General features: G+C 44.2%; 1 protein-coding gene across 1 annotated transcript in view; it reads right to left on the bottom strand.

Annotated features, from left to right (window-relative positions):
• Nucleotides 1–4,186, bottom strand: part of LOC147886038 (DUF21 domain-containing protein At1g55930, chloroplastic-like) — a 99,822-nt gene extending 95,636 nt beyond the window's left edge. Inside the window, exon 1 of the mRNA XM_087396308.1 lies at nucleotides 3,269–4,186. Coding sequence (XP_087252434.1) covers nucleotides 3,269–3,997 — 729 coding nt within the window. The 5' untranslated portion in view covers nucleotides 3,998–4,186. The remainder of the gene's footprint in view (nucleotides 1–3,268) is intronic.
• Nucleotides 4,187–15,235: the final 11,049 nt, after the last annotated feature.

Here is a 15,235-nt window from a genome sequence, read left to right as displayed (position 1 = left end):
TTAGAAGTGCAAACAGTGCTGCAAACTAGAGCAAACTAGAGCTGTAGGATAGGTTGGGACAGGCCCAAAATAGGCAACAGGTTCAACAATGGCATGCTGCCATGTGGCAGCAAGGCACACTGTTTGGGCAAGCTTGTGTCTACAGCATTAAGTCGTGCCAGTCTGAAGATTTACACAGTGTCTTTGGAGGGCTTCCAGCCCTATAAAAGGGCCCCTACCCCTTGGGCACTAAGGTTTTTGGAGCACTCATCTAAAGGTCTTCACCAGGAAGAGCAGCAGCAAGGAGTGTCCACGGAGCACCCCTCCACAGCCCACTGCAACTCTAGGAGATGAGCCTGCACTGTTGGAAATTAAAGTCCATTGTCCCACCTGTAACCCCGCACATGAGGAGAGCACACGGGACATGGTACCAACATAGGATTGGGGGGCATGAGACTCTCCGGGGTGTGCATCAAATTTGGATGCCACATGGTCAGATCAAGGGGAAGGAAACATCCACTGAGCTGCAAACCTGTGCAGCAAGAAAGAGCTATTTGGAGGTGTTCTGCATGTCAGGGAAAGCTACAAGCATGCAGCAAATAGGCAGAAGCATCAAAACTGCCATGCGGCACCCAGGTGGCACTTTTGGGTCAGGTTGTGTCACACAAGCAGGTCCTGGCAGCGACTGCAAGGTGCTGCAGTCAGGACGGGTGGCAGCAAATGTCTGCGCAGGGAGGAGGACATGTGATGCAGGATTGCAGGAAATACACCACTTGTCTAGAGCAGAAGGACCTGCAGACAGGTTGGGACAGTGCAGCAACTTATGGGGGCTGGGGCCATTTATAGGCCTGGCCTCAGGTTGATTGTCTGCAAGAGAGCAACCAAACGTACTGAATAGAAGAGAGAAAAGAAATCATACAAGAGGTGAAGGTTTTGTCTAAGTGACAAAACCTAAACCTATCCACTAACCGTAGTTAGGGATCCTAGCTGTGGTTAGGGGGGAAAACCTCTAAAGAGGGAAAAGTACCCCTAACTCACGTATTGACTGGCGATTATTCCAACACCCCCCTGTAGTGCCAATGTAATGATGTACAATGAAAAGATCAATCACCAAAAGGAGATATGTTCAGGGCATTGCGAAATGCCTCAAACTTCTCACGTGGAACTGATTTGGTGCAGATATCTACAACATTGTCATGTGTGGAGACATAGATCATACTGATCACGTGGAACTGCTTTGGTGCAGATATCTACAACATTGTCATGTGTGGAGACATAGATCATACTGATCTCCCCTGCATGCAACTTCTCTCCGATATACAAAGCCGGCAAAGGACAGGGCAAGCCTAGTGGTGGCAAGCCCAAGACGGATGATTCTGGAGATGAAGAGGACACTTCCAAGAAGAGAAAGCAGAAGAAGAAGTGCTTCTATTGCGAAGAGCCAAGCCATTTTGCAAAGGATTGCAAAAAGGAGGAGGAGGAGTTTGACTCAGATTCAGATGTTGATACAAAAGCTAAAGCTAATGTGGTAATCAAAGAACTGTTCTTGGTGACATCTCCATGTGTTACTGAGGTTAGATATGCCGACCTAGAAGGCACAGTGAAGATGTCTGACATTGAGATGTGGGCCAACGGGGAGTCTGAGACCTTTGTGAAGGTGAAGGACAGCAAGGAGTGCTCGGACTCTTCCAGGTGCATGGCTGTTCATACTGACACGAGGGTGGATTCCATGGAATGCTCTAGGGTTTCAAGTTCAGATAGATGCTGTTATTCAAAAGGAGGCATTACACGATTACACAGGTAATTGGTATGTGCCTCCATGAGGTGCATGGTTTGCTTTCAGAGCAAGCATACAGGCAATGCGACATTCTGGTATGTATTTGATGTCATTAATTTGAGCCTTTATCGCATGCTATGGAGAGAATCTGCTCTTCGTATGTCTCAAGCAATGTGAGATTGGAAGGAATATGCCTTCTTCAAAGGCAGAAGGGGAAGTGTGGGTGTTTCTTCAAATCTCGGACGCAAATTGCTGGAAAGTGTTTATGGACAAGGTGTACTGAAGCCATAAGAGTACTTGCTTAAGGACTTAGTGAGAGTTCATGGGCCAGGTTATCCAAAGATATTCTTGAGATTTCTTTTCTTGAGACGGTTCTTTTGTTGTGGACCTTGCCAGAGGAAGGACGGGCTGAAACAAACCCTGAGAGTATGGTGCCTGGAAGACTCCAGGTTGTTCACTCATTATGAGAAAGACAGCTGGATGATGTTGGCATCTAGATTGCTCGAGTTCGAAGGCGAGAATGAGACTAAAGGTTGTGGTGCCATTTGGTGCTACCTTGGATAGACCTGTGTACCGGGACGGTTTGTTTGTGCAAGACCGGCGGACCTGGAGGAGCAGGAGCCACAGGTTGAAAAGCCAGGAACCGGACTCGACACCGAATTGTTCAAGGGTTCCATCACGGGAGCTGTTGGGGCAACGTCATCGACGTGTTGGCATTGGGCCGAGATGTGTCAATGAAAGGGGGTGTTGGAAAGGTCACCTCCCCATCTGCAAGCCCTCAAATGAGGAGAGTGTGGTGGAGGGAGACCTAGAGCTATCCATAAAAGAAAGAGGGAGGGGGCTGCCACATGGGCAGTGAGGAGCCACTATGGAGGACAACAGCGTCAACCAGACCGAGACAAGCGGCAGCGTTGTACGGCCCAGTACGGTGATGCACACGTGACTGAAAGGAGCTGAAGATGGCGCTGACATGGCGGAGGAAGCCCTGAAACACAGAGTGGAGACTACCATAGAGTGAATTGGACACAACCAACATGATGATCTTCATGAAAACTGCCACATTCAATTTCCCTTTGAAAGGGAAAGGGCTTGAGAAGATGGAAGGAAGCCATCTGTGCATTTATTCAGAGCTTAGAGTAAAGGGAGTTCAATGGATTGTATGGCAAATTCGTGAGTCTATTTCTTGTGAACATAGAGCTTAGAGTAAAGCGAGTTCAATGGATCGTTTGGCTTCAAATTCAAGAGTCTTTTTCTGAATAACGAGTTACATATGTTGAAAAATATTGTTGAGCTGCACCTATTATATACGATTCAACCCCCACACAAAAAAAAAGACTTACTGAAGCACGATATATGGCGTCCAATGAGTGGAGGAAAAAGACAATAAGCATATTGATGACAACAAAAGCAAGCATGTAATCATTAAATCAATAGGCGGTCTAACAAAATATATATTTGCATTAGCTCATAACGAATAATGCAACGAACAGAGAGCAACTTGCAGGCACAAACCTTCCATGGCCAAAGAGTAGTAATGGAAGTTTCTGCCATTGAAAAGAATGCAGATAATCCCAATAGTAACGATAACAACAATCCTTGGTCCCTGAAAACTCCCAGAACTTGAATAGTTTTAGGCCAAAACAAGGCAAACGCGTCCTTGCATTGCTGGAGCACTGAAGGAAAGCGCATAATTCCGGGATCGCCAGCATATGCTAACCGTCTGGAAAATAGGCTGGCAAATGCCACAGCAAGCAGTACTGCATGCACTATGGCTCGACCCACTCCTGTTCTGAGTTCACCTCTTTCATGGCACCGTCCTCCTCCATCCAAAGATTGGCATTTTAACGACTGCAGATGAATAGCGCTACCCGGGCGAACGCCTCCTTTCATACACAAAATACCAATATTCCAACGCCGTTCCCGATCCTCCCTAAGGCACCTGTATATCATGAGCTGCTGCCATGGCGGTCTCTCGACACGTCCACTTCTCGTAGAAGAAAGCACGACAGCTCTTCCGTAATCGCCATGTTTCCCACGATTCGAGTTGCAATACAAAGCCGAAACTCCGCAAAAGGAATTATGACGCCGGTAAAGACTGGAAGTGGAGGGCACGCGACTCCAATCTGGCCCGAGCGGACTCAATTCTCTGACACCGAGCGCGCATTCCACGACACTGCGAGCGTTCCAGCGAGAGAGACTCGACGGAAAGCTGCCAGGAGCTGGGCTCCAGGAGTGCTCCATGCTATGCTGAGACTAGGCAAAAATCGCGTCTCCCATCGCTGGGGTGGTCAGGAAAGGAGGTCGGAGGCGTTCATAGAAGCGAGAGGAAAAGGTGATTCTGAAAGGATGAAGAAGAAAGATGGCTGAACTAGGGCTAAAACATCGCTGTGGAAGACGCCAGGAGCAAAGCAATGGAGGGTGTTAGTTTTTTTGTTTCGGAGGGTGAGGGTGAGGGTGAGGTGTGAGAGAGACGCTGACATGGCAGCCCTGCTTGACGTGGCGCCCCCCATGACGTGGCACCGCAATCACCACCATCATGCACCATCCCTTCATCCCATATTTATGACCTCTTCATTCATCGGCCAATCTCTCGAGGTACTCCATTGAAGGCATACAATAATGAAGAGTCCGACATAAGTTGCGCGGAGGCAACTTCAAAATTGAATGTGACTCATTCGACACCTACAAAAACAAATCACATGTTATTTCAAAATATTCTAAATCTTTTTACATTATTGCATTAAAATTCAAATTTCCATCGTACCACCAAATCTGCTGTTTTGATTGCTCAATGAACTGTCTTGCATCATCAAGCTCAACCTCAAGGGTCCAGTATTCTATTCATCATTGTCAAACTAACTCTTTCTAATTTTTAACCTTTGAACACCTCACTTTCATCAAGCTTTAATACAATCTTCAGTGTACCATTGCATTCTTCCATAGGCATATCATAAAAACTTCACCATGGTTGGCAGAACTCTTTGAACATCCATCACAAAGTTGTTGTTGACTATTCTTGCAAAACACTTTTGACATGAGGTTGATCAAAATTGCAAAGAAATTGGTTGAAAGGGAGACCCACTAATTTAGGGAATCCAGCTCACTACCTCGGGAATCTTTGAAATAGGTTCTAACAATCAGGGAGGAGGAGTATACAACCAACAAATCCCTCATAGAGTAAAACTATACAATATGCCTATAGGTCAAGCCTTGCAAAAATGCTTTTGCCTTTCAATAGCTCTAGATCTTGTTGTCCTACGCTCCCATGTGGCATGCAGTGTGATGATATTCTACCAAATGGCAACTAAAGTGGTCGTGGGTGGAACAAAGTGGTCGCCCATCACCAGACTACAATAGGCAACCCAGATGTTCCAGTAATGCTGGCCATTGTCTCCCAAACATGATCCTCTAGAGAGGAGAGGGGATGATCTCAAGCCATTGGGGTTGCCTCATGTAGCTCAATCTAGAGGATTCTCTAACCATGTATCCTGTAAGAAAAGAAGGCAACTGTAAAGAAATGGGTTCACAAGGATAAGTACAATCCGAATGCTAGCATTAAAGGACACAATACAAGACTTGTTGCAAAAGTATTTGCACAATAATTTAGATAAGACTACGAAGAAAGCTATTCTCTAGTAGACAAAGGATAAGACTCTCAAGAAACCTATTCTCTAGTAGCCAAAATGGATTCTATCATATATTTGGAGTCATTGGTGTTAAATATCAATGCTCCACTCTCGTGTAACTATGCGGGAACTAGCTAACTCTACTTGTAAGCCCCCCATATGAGGAGAAAGCATTTGAGTAGCTCGATTATCCGGTAGGTCTTGGTTTGGACACCAGATGGGGGCCATGTGTGGCCTGATGGCTGGATGACTTCAGATAGAGTTGGCACACCGCCAACTAGGCTACATGCAAGTGTGGGAAGGCATCCCATGACTAACCGCACAGAGGGTAGACGGAGCATTTCCTGGGGTAGCCCACTCTTGGGTTGCGGGGCCCGTTTGAATCCTCAGATGATCCTGGATGGGAACGGAGACCGTAGGTTAGTTGCTCTATTTTGTGCACCGGTTCTATCGTGTGGTCAGTGGTCTATTTTGGGACCGACCCCCAGTTGGCCGTTTTGGGCGGACTTGGTCGGTCACCCAATTGGGTGTAACCGACTACGACTGGTGGCTATATAAGAGCAAGCCCGTGAAGCCCATTTCATCACAGGCTATAACAACCTTGATTCCTTAGCATCCAGCCTCTGTTCTCTACTATTTCCAGCACGCCATTGAAGCTTCTCTCATAGGAGCGCACGGCTGGGAGGCAGTGCCATCTATTGTATCAGTTTTACAGTAATTAAATTTTTTGATTCTCCATACTATCTGTTTTCTCTCTTGCGTACGAGATCATGTTATCTATTGAGCATAGACATTGTATTGTTTTCTTACATGGTATTAGAGCTTGGACTCTAGCAAGAAGATTTGGTAGTGTGTTTCTGTTTGCGAGCAGATTGTAAGAGATGGCCCAGCCCGCAAGACTGCGAATCCCACCGTTCGGCGAAAGTGGAAAGTTGGATGGCTCTAACTATCCACTATGGAAGTTCAAGATGAAGACCATCCTAAGTGCATACGAGCTTTGGGATACTACTACTGGGGTGGACGTCAAGCCGGAGACCGGATCCGGCCAATGCAGGACAACAGATAATACCAACTGCAGATGAGATTCTCGCGTGGACAAGAAGAAATGTAGATGCACTGTGTTCTATTGTCTGCAGTGTAAGTGATTCCGTCATGGCATTAATTCAACATGTCACCACAGCGGAGGAGGCATGGACGGTCTTGAAAAATCAGTACGAGACCACAAATCAGACGCGAATTCAGAATCTGGAGACTCAACTCACGAACGAGAAATTGTTTAAGTGTGAAGCGGCAGAGAAGTTCATCACCAGGGTGAAGAATCTGCGTGATCAGATGACTACGATTGGCATCACCATCACTACGGTAGGGAATGACATCTTGGAATCTGCGTGATCAGATGACTACGGTAGGGAATGACATCTTGGTAGCAGGCGGCAATGATGCAAAATGTCCAACAAAAGGAAAAGGTACAATTGCTCTCAAGTCAGATGGAGTTGTGAAATAGTTGTCCGATGTTCTTTATGTGCCAGATATCAAGAGGAACTTGTTGTCCGTTTCTGCGATCACGGATCGGGACCTCAAAGTTCACTTCGATAAGAATGGCGCACAGATTTTGGATCTTCAAGGGAAGGTCGTTGGTAAAGGTAACGGCGCAACAACATCTACGAACTCTCAGCTTTCAATGCTTGAGCCAATGTGAAGAACACTAAGCTGTGGCATGAGAGGTTTGGTCATCTAAACCTTAGTTCCTTAAAGGAGATGCATAAAAGTGAAATGATTGCAGACCTACCAAAAATTACAGATCTGCCCGATGTATGTGAAGCTTGCATGATGGGCAAGCATCATCAGCAGCCCTTTCCTGAAGAGGCCAGCAGGGCAAAGGCTCCTCTAGAGCTCGTTTACACGAACCTCTGTGGAAAAAGGGAGACGGAAGCTTTGGGTGGTTCCTACTACTTCATGACGCTGATCGACGACTACAATAGAAGGATATGGATATACTTCCTGAAGACTAAAGACGAGGCTTTTAGTAAGTTCAAGGAATGGCATATAATGGAAGGAAGGTGAAGAAATTGAGATCAGACAGAGGTGGAGAGTTCACATCAACTGAATTCGAAAGTTACTGCAAAAGTCACGGGATCAAGAGGCAGAAACCCCCGCCACATACATCACAGCAAAATGGAGTAGCAGAACGCAAGATGCACGTCATCTGTGAAATGGACAGGAGTATGATGAAAGGGAAAGATTTGCCAAAGACTTTCTGGGCTGAAGCATGTAACACGGCAGTTTACATTCTGAATCGTAGCTACATGAAGGCTATGAATGGGATGACTCCACTGCAAGCCTTTTCTGGTAAAAACCTTCAGCTACACATTTTAGAGTTTTTGGATGTGACTGTTTTGTGCATGTCCCTGATGCTAACAGGACCATATGGGAACCGAAGAGCCGGAAGTGTATTTTCTTGGGCTACAGTGAAGAGGCGAAGGGTTACCGTCTCTATAACCCTGTTACCAAGAAGGTAATAGTAAGTCACGATGTGGTCTTCTCAGAACAACCGCATCAATTGGAGGAGGATGCTTCCTTCCCAGACAACCAGGACCAGGATATCCATCCAGTACCACCACTAATAGCAGACCGAACTCCCCCAACAGTGCTTGGGAGGATTCAAGATAAAGAAGAGAAAGAAGAGCCTGTAGAACCACAACGGCAACAGCCATTCCTAAAGTGGGTAAAGCAGCTTTTGGACAGCAGAGAACCTCTAGCCATTGAGGAGGAACCATCCGAACACCGCCGGTCCAAGATATTAGAGGAGCAAAGAAGGGTGCAGGAACACTTGATCAACTATGCTTTGATGATAGAAGTGATCCGTGCTGATGAACCCAAGTGTCTTGAAGAGGCACAGGGTGATGATAGGTGGATGGAGGCTATGCAGTCGAAGTATGGCTCCATAATGAAGAACAACACTTCGGACCTTGTGGATCGTCCACCAGAACGCAAGGTAATCGCACCAAGTGGGTATACAAGACCAAGTACAAGTCCAACGACACGTTGGATAAGTACAAGGCTTGGCTTGTGGCAAAAGGATTCGCACAGGTACATGGTTTTGATTATCATGATACTTTTGCTCCCACAGCTCGACTAACCACAATTCGTAGTGTTTTGGCTTTAGCAGCCCAGGGAAGTTGGCCCGTGTTTTAGATGGATGTAAAATCCGCCTTTTTGAATGGAGATCTCAAGGAGGAGGTATACGTGCAACAACCACCAGGTTTTGTGATCCCTGGTTTAAAAGGTAAAGTCTGTAAACTGAAGAAGGCACTTTACGGGCTGAAACAGGCCCCACGAGCGTGGTACCAACGGATTGATGCCTACTTTCTACAAAACAGGTTTAGGAGGAGCCCATCTGATGCAAATTTGTATATCTTCAGAGAAGGAGGCAAGTGTATGATCGTGGTCCTTTATGTGGATGACCTTGTCATAATAGGAAACCATGAAGAGAAGACCTCACAGACAAAGCATTTGCTAGGAAGAGAGTTTGAAATGACAGACCTCAGACTGATGCATTTCTGTTTGGGGATTGAAGTTTGGCAAGAACCGAAACAGATCTTCATTTCACAGCTAAAGTATGCTGGAGAGATACTGAAGGCATTTGGCATGGTTGAGTGCAAGACAGTTGGTATCCCTATGGAGGTTGACGTGAACCTCTCAAACGAGGATTCATCACCACTGGTGGACGAAGCAAAGTACAGAAGGCTTGTGGGCAGCTTTATTTACCTGTGCAACACGCGGCCGGACATCAATTTTGCGATTGGTGTACTAAGCAGGTTTTCCAATAAGCCCCGGGAGAACCATTGGAGGGCAGGGATGCGGGTGCTGAAATACATCAAAGGCACACTTGATTATGGCATCACCTATACCAAGGGCAACATCATCTTGATTGGATTCTGTGACTCGGATTGGGCAGGAGATTAGTGACAGGTTACTGTTTCTCACTTGGATCTGGAGGTGTGCCATGGGTCAGCAAGAAGCAACCCACGGTTGCCCTTTCTTCTATTGAGGTTGAGTACAAATCAACATGCTTTGCTTCTTGTGAGGCAGTATGGTTGAGGAGGATTTTTGGGGACATGGGTGCAGTGCAGAACAAGCCTACGCAGTTATCACGTGACAATCAGAGTTGCATGGTGATTGCAAAGAACCCTGTGTTCCACGCTCGCACAAAACACATTGAGATTCAATATCACTTTGTATGCGAGCTCATCATGGATGGAGAGGTCGACTTGGTGTACTATTCGACTACAGAGAATGCTGCAGACATCTTCACGAAGGCTCTTGGAAGAGACTTGCTGGAGAGGCATCTTCATCGACTTGGCATTGGGCCGAAAAAGTAAGTTCACTTGCAGATGGACATTGAGGGGGGGTGTTAGATATCAATGCTCCACTCTTGTGTAACTACGTGGGAACCAGCTAACTCTACTTGTAAGCCCCCCATATGAGGAGAAGGCATTTGAGTAGCTCGGTTATCCGGTAGATCTTGGTTTGGACACCAGATGGGGGCCATGTGTGGCCTGATGGCTGGACGACTTCAGATAGAGTTGGCACACTGCCAACTAGGCTACATGCAAGTGCGGGAAGGCATCCCATGACTGACCGCACTGAGGGTAGAGCATTTCCCACGGTAGCCCACTCTTGGGTTGCGGGGCCCGTTTGGAGCCTCAGATGATCCCGGATGGCTCTGGGGGCTCTGGGCCGAAGGGAGACAGTAGGATAGTTGCTCTATTTTGCGCGCCGGTTCTATCGTGTGGTCGGTGGTCTATTTTGGGACCGACCCCCAGTCGCCGTTTTGGGTGGACTGGGTCGGTCACCCAATTGGGTCTAACTGACTACGACTAGTGGCTATTTAAGAGCAAGCCCATTTCATCACTGGCTACAGCAACCTTGATTCCTTAGCATCCAGCCTCTGTCCTCTACTGTTTCGAGCACACCATCGAAGCTTCTCTCACAGGAGCGCATGGCTGGGAGGCAGCGCCATCTATTGTATCAGTTTTACAGTAATCAAATTTTTTGATTCTCCATACTATCTGTTTTCTCTCTTGCGTACGAGATCCTGTTATCTGTTGAGCACAGACGTTGTATTGTTTTCTTATAATTAACAACCATCAGCAAATGGAGCATGCATCAGCTAGATGTCAAGGATGCATTTCTCGATGAATATTTGGATGAAGAAGTTTACATGCAACAACCTTATGGATATATTGAAACTAGAAAAGCAAATTAAGTATGCAGACTAAAGAAGAGCCTCTATGGATTGAAGTAAGCACCAAGAAGCTAGTACAGTTGAATTGACAAATACTTTACTAATATTGGATACCAAAAATCTCCTGCAAGGGTATAGACCACATTGCACTATTGTATGTAGATGATATGATAGTCAAAGGAAGTAATCAAAAGCCTTTAAAAAATGAAGCAAGGTCTATTTGGAGCTCTTTAAAATTAAATATCTTGGTCTTATGAAGAATTTTGGAGAGATGGAAAGATCGCCTTCATGAATTAGTAAAAATACGTACATACTCTACTAAAGAAATTCGAAATGCAAGTTGTAAAAATTCACCTCATGAGTTAGTATAAATATGTGGATACTCTACATAACAAATCCAAACGCTAAAAGTTTAGAGAGATGCAAATTTTACCTGCATTAGTTAGGACAAATATGTAGATACTCTAGTGAAGAAATTCCAAATCCAAGCTTGCAAGATTGCAATGACACCTATGGAAAAAAATTTAAGGTTAACCAAAAAAAGAAGGAAACATATAGTCAATGATAGGCAATATAGGCAATGCATTGGTTCATTGATCTATCTTATAGTCACAAAGCTAGACATTTATTATGCAACCAACACTTCAACTCAGTTTATGGCAAATCCACAATAAACACATTAGAATGCAGCTAACCGAGTGTTGACATATTATCAAAACCAGAGAATAGTTTGGCATAAAACATAGAGGAAGTCACATAAGAATACATCGATATAGATAATGATTATGCCAATAGAGGAAGTCACATAAGACTGCATCAATATATTAATTTGTGTTGATCATCTTGTTTTGTGACTTCCTCTACTTCTTCTTGTGTTGATTTTCTTAGTACAACGTTCTCTTTGTTAGTTATGAATCAGCTACTAGCATGTAGGATGCATTTTCTTTTGACAGGCATGTAGAATGTGCATCTACAGGCTTTTGTGGATGTAGTATTCCTATTTCCAAATTGCAAAAGGAAGAAAAAGGTTATAGGGAGATGCACTTGGCATGCTCCTCCTCCATACCCATTCATAGTAAGGAAGAATGATGGATGAATGTGAATCAGTATGCAAGTAGACAATGCATTAGTTCCCAAAGGTTGCTAGCACAATCCTTGAAGAAAAGGGTGTTATATTAATTATATCAACTGTGTGCATAGTACAAAGAGCCTTAGTAGATACACTCTCATCTCATCATCTACCAAGTACCAATGCTTGTCCTCAACCGTATGTGGCAATGCCACAACCCATACAACTAGCAATGTCAACAGCTACTCAACGATCCATAATCTCACAACTAGCGATTTCAATAGCTACTCAATGATCTCACAATATCACAACTTGAGTCTAGAAAGTGGAATGGCAATTGTAACTATCCCCCTTATCTAAAATGGAATCAGACTTCTTGTATAGTTATTGCCATTGATGCTTGGTGTGCACACCATTTTAGTATTTTCACCATTATGATAGATTTCCCTAAGACTTGGGCCAGACTTCCACGAAAATATGTAGTGTGATTCCTAAGGTCCCTTTTTATGGTATCATGCCCTCCTCATCGTGGATTGATCTAAAAGACTCATACATTTGCAAAATGGGTTTCCTTGTTCTACATTTGGTTAATTAGTGCTTTGTTTCATTGGCCCTTCATTGTTGTCCACTCAACGTGATTGGAGATACCAACTCCCTCATTTGAGCTCTAAGTTCCCTGATTGATGGGTTGCCATCAAGGCCTGCTACATCGTGTGAGTTACAGTAGGTTGATCATTTGGGTTGACTTCATAGTCATCTTTGATTTCAGTCTCAGGCTCACATTGGGGGAGATCACTTACCTAATTGGCATCCTATTCATATAGTTTCGATGATGCATTGTTGCTCCATCTCTATATTGGTTGTTGGATATGTTGCTTTCTTTATCCAATGGGAGTAGTTATGGGATTCCCCCTTTGAGTTAGCTGTTTGTTGTTGGGGTTGGTTTAGTTTTCACTATAGAAGTGCCCAGTGTCATAGTTGATAATTGCCCCTTCAATTTCCATGTCCACATGTTGATCATCCTTTCATTGAACATCAATTCGAGAGGGATTAGAATATTTGATATTTAGCTAAAATAGATCCTCCACATTGGTTTGGAGCTTATCCCTTTGCTATTAAATGCTTTTTAAAGATTGCAAATTCATCATTAGTGAACTTGGTCTACACTTCTTTTAGCTTGGACTAGGAGATGGGAATTTGTTTGTGGTTGCATCTACCTAGGCATCAAAACTTTCACTTGACCTTTGAAGTCAAACTTCTCCTTGTTGATTGGCCCATGTGTTTGATTGTTGCCTCACCCTATTCATCCTCCTTCTGTTCACTTGCCCTACTTGTCCAACTTCCCCTTAAGCTAATTAATTTCTTGGTTTGCTTCATCCTCCCTTTGGATTACATAGGAAATGGCTTCTTCCTTTTCTCCTCTTGGAACTTCCACTACAACTTTTTCTCCCCCAAGGTTTCACACATCATCTTAAGCATTTGAATGTCAATCTATGCATGTTATAGACAAAACTCCATCATGCTAGGGGCTTGGAAGTTACAACAAACATTTACCATCATGACCACAATGAGACGGGAAACTAAGTGCGTTGAAAGATGCTTTTTCATTACGTTGCCAATAACAGAAGCAAATACAACAAGGATGGATTCTCCCTTCAATTTAGCATCCAAAACGTGGGTCTTGCCAAGGTGAGTGATTGTGATTGTTTTATTCTTTGTATCCTAAATAGGCCCAACGCGAAAAGTATCCATAGTAACACATCACAACCATTCAATGGCATAATATAGAACTCTTTTGTGACCATGTAGCTATGAATATGCATCCGCACCTTGCCTATCACTGGAGTAATTGATTGGTTGAAGCCATATCTCCATCACACAAAGGACCCATCTCTTCTACCCGTATTCCTAACTTTCCAGCTAGCGAATGTTACCATGGGATAAGTGCCACTTATCGTAATGAATACATCCTTAATCATCCCCTTCAACATCACATTCGTTGATCTACCATGAAAACTTTAAAAGCTAACCCATTTCTACTTCTTCTACTTGAGCTCCTTGCTTTTGTTGCTATGTACACTCACTTCTATTAATGTGGTGAAGTCTCACCATAATTTGGCATTCAATTATTTTAAGACTCTTATAGAAGGAATCATGGGTCAAAAAAGAGGGAAAGAGTGTGATAATGAGATAGACCCTCAAACCTAATGTAGGATTCAACATGAACAATAAAGAGTGGACCCAAGACTTTTGAGAGACATGACTTTGGAGAGGTTGATTCATACATATTTGGAGATAGGAGAGCATCATTTCTAAATCCATTACATATCTTTGAGAATGGCTATCATAGGTAGAGGCTATGCCAACCACCGAAAATATAGATAAGTGAACACCACTTTTTGAACGTATACAGACTGGTCAAGCAAATAAAGGAGTCAGGAGCAAGAGATGGAAAAAGCATGAGGTGGGAAATACTTCACTGAATCTAACCTAATCATAACCATCATGTCCTCCTTTAGCTCCTCTTGTGCTTTCAATGGTAGGTTCAGGTGCAATAGCCCTTCAAACAGGAGTACCAACTCAAACATAGATGGTTCCATCGGTTTTTAGACCAATTCCTTTGACTATAATCTAATTCAGCACATTTATCAAGCATTCCCAATTCCACCTTATGGCAATGCAAAGAACGAGTTGAAGGACATGATCACTATTGGTGCAAGCATGGAAGCATGATGGAGATAGACAAGAGGTAGAGACAATGGCACAAGTATGAAGGCAATGAGCAATTGATTCATTCATAGAATGGAGTACATATAAGCAACTACCCATGAGTAGGTGGAATCTAGATCCACAATTATCTCAATCAAGAAGACAATGTCTCCTATAATCTCTCAATCACACACCACACTCCTATGTTCACTCAATCACACCTACTAACTGACACATCGTCAGTCACACTTAGCTTAGGCACACCTACACACACATGTGCATGATCACTCACAACCATAGACCTTGGTATGATCCATTACATCAATTTGTCCTTCATACCCTCCCACAAATTGATGACCTAAACCCTAGCAGTAGTCCATGGGAAACTTCATGGCTTGCCCACCTCCAGTGGCAACACACATGATCCACAACTTGGTACTCACTCTAGATGCATTAGCAGTAGACTCATTTGGGCATCCTCACCCCAACATGATCTCACTCTAACTTTGGTCTCTTGGTTTACAATTTGGAAGACTGGACGATGACTATGCATGGGAAGTCCCCATAGCTCTAACAAGGTAAAACTCACATAAGACTAACAATCATTTGAGGGGGACATCCCAAGGCAGAGAACTTTATTAACCACACACATACAAAAAAACCTGAAACAGATCTTCATTTCACAACTAAAGTATGTTGGAGAGATACTGAAGGCATTTGGCATGGCTGCAGTTGGTACCCCTATGGAGGTTGATGTGAAGCTCTAAAATGAGGATTCATCACCACTGGTGGACGAAGCGAAGTACAGAAGGCTTGTGGGCAGCTTG

Source organism: Dipteris shenzhenensis, chromosome 25 (assembly GCF_047967505.1).
Source record: "Dipteris shenzhenensis isolate YYH24624 ecotype China chromosome 25, Dip_SZ_1.0, whole genome shotgun sequence".
Taxonomy (NCBI): Eukaryota; Viridiplantae; Streptophyta; class Polypodiopsida; order Gleicheniales; family Dipteridaceae; genus Dipteris; species Dipteris shenzhenensis.
Note: the sequence above shows the minus strand (reverse complement) of the source record. Positions and strands in the feature narration are given on the sequence as shown.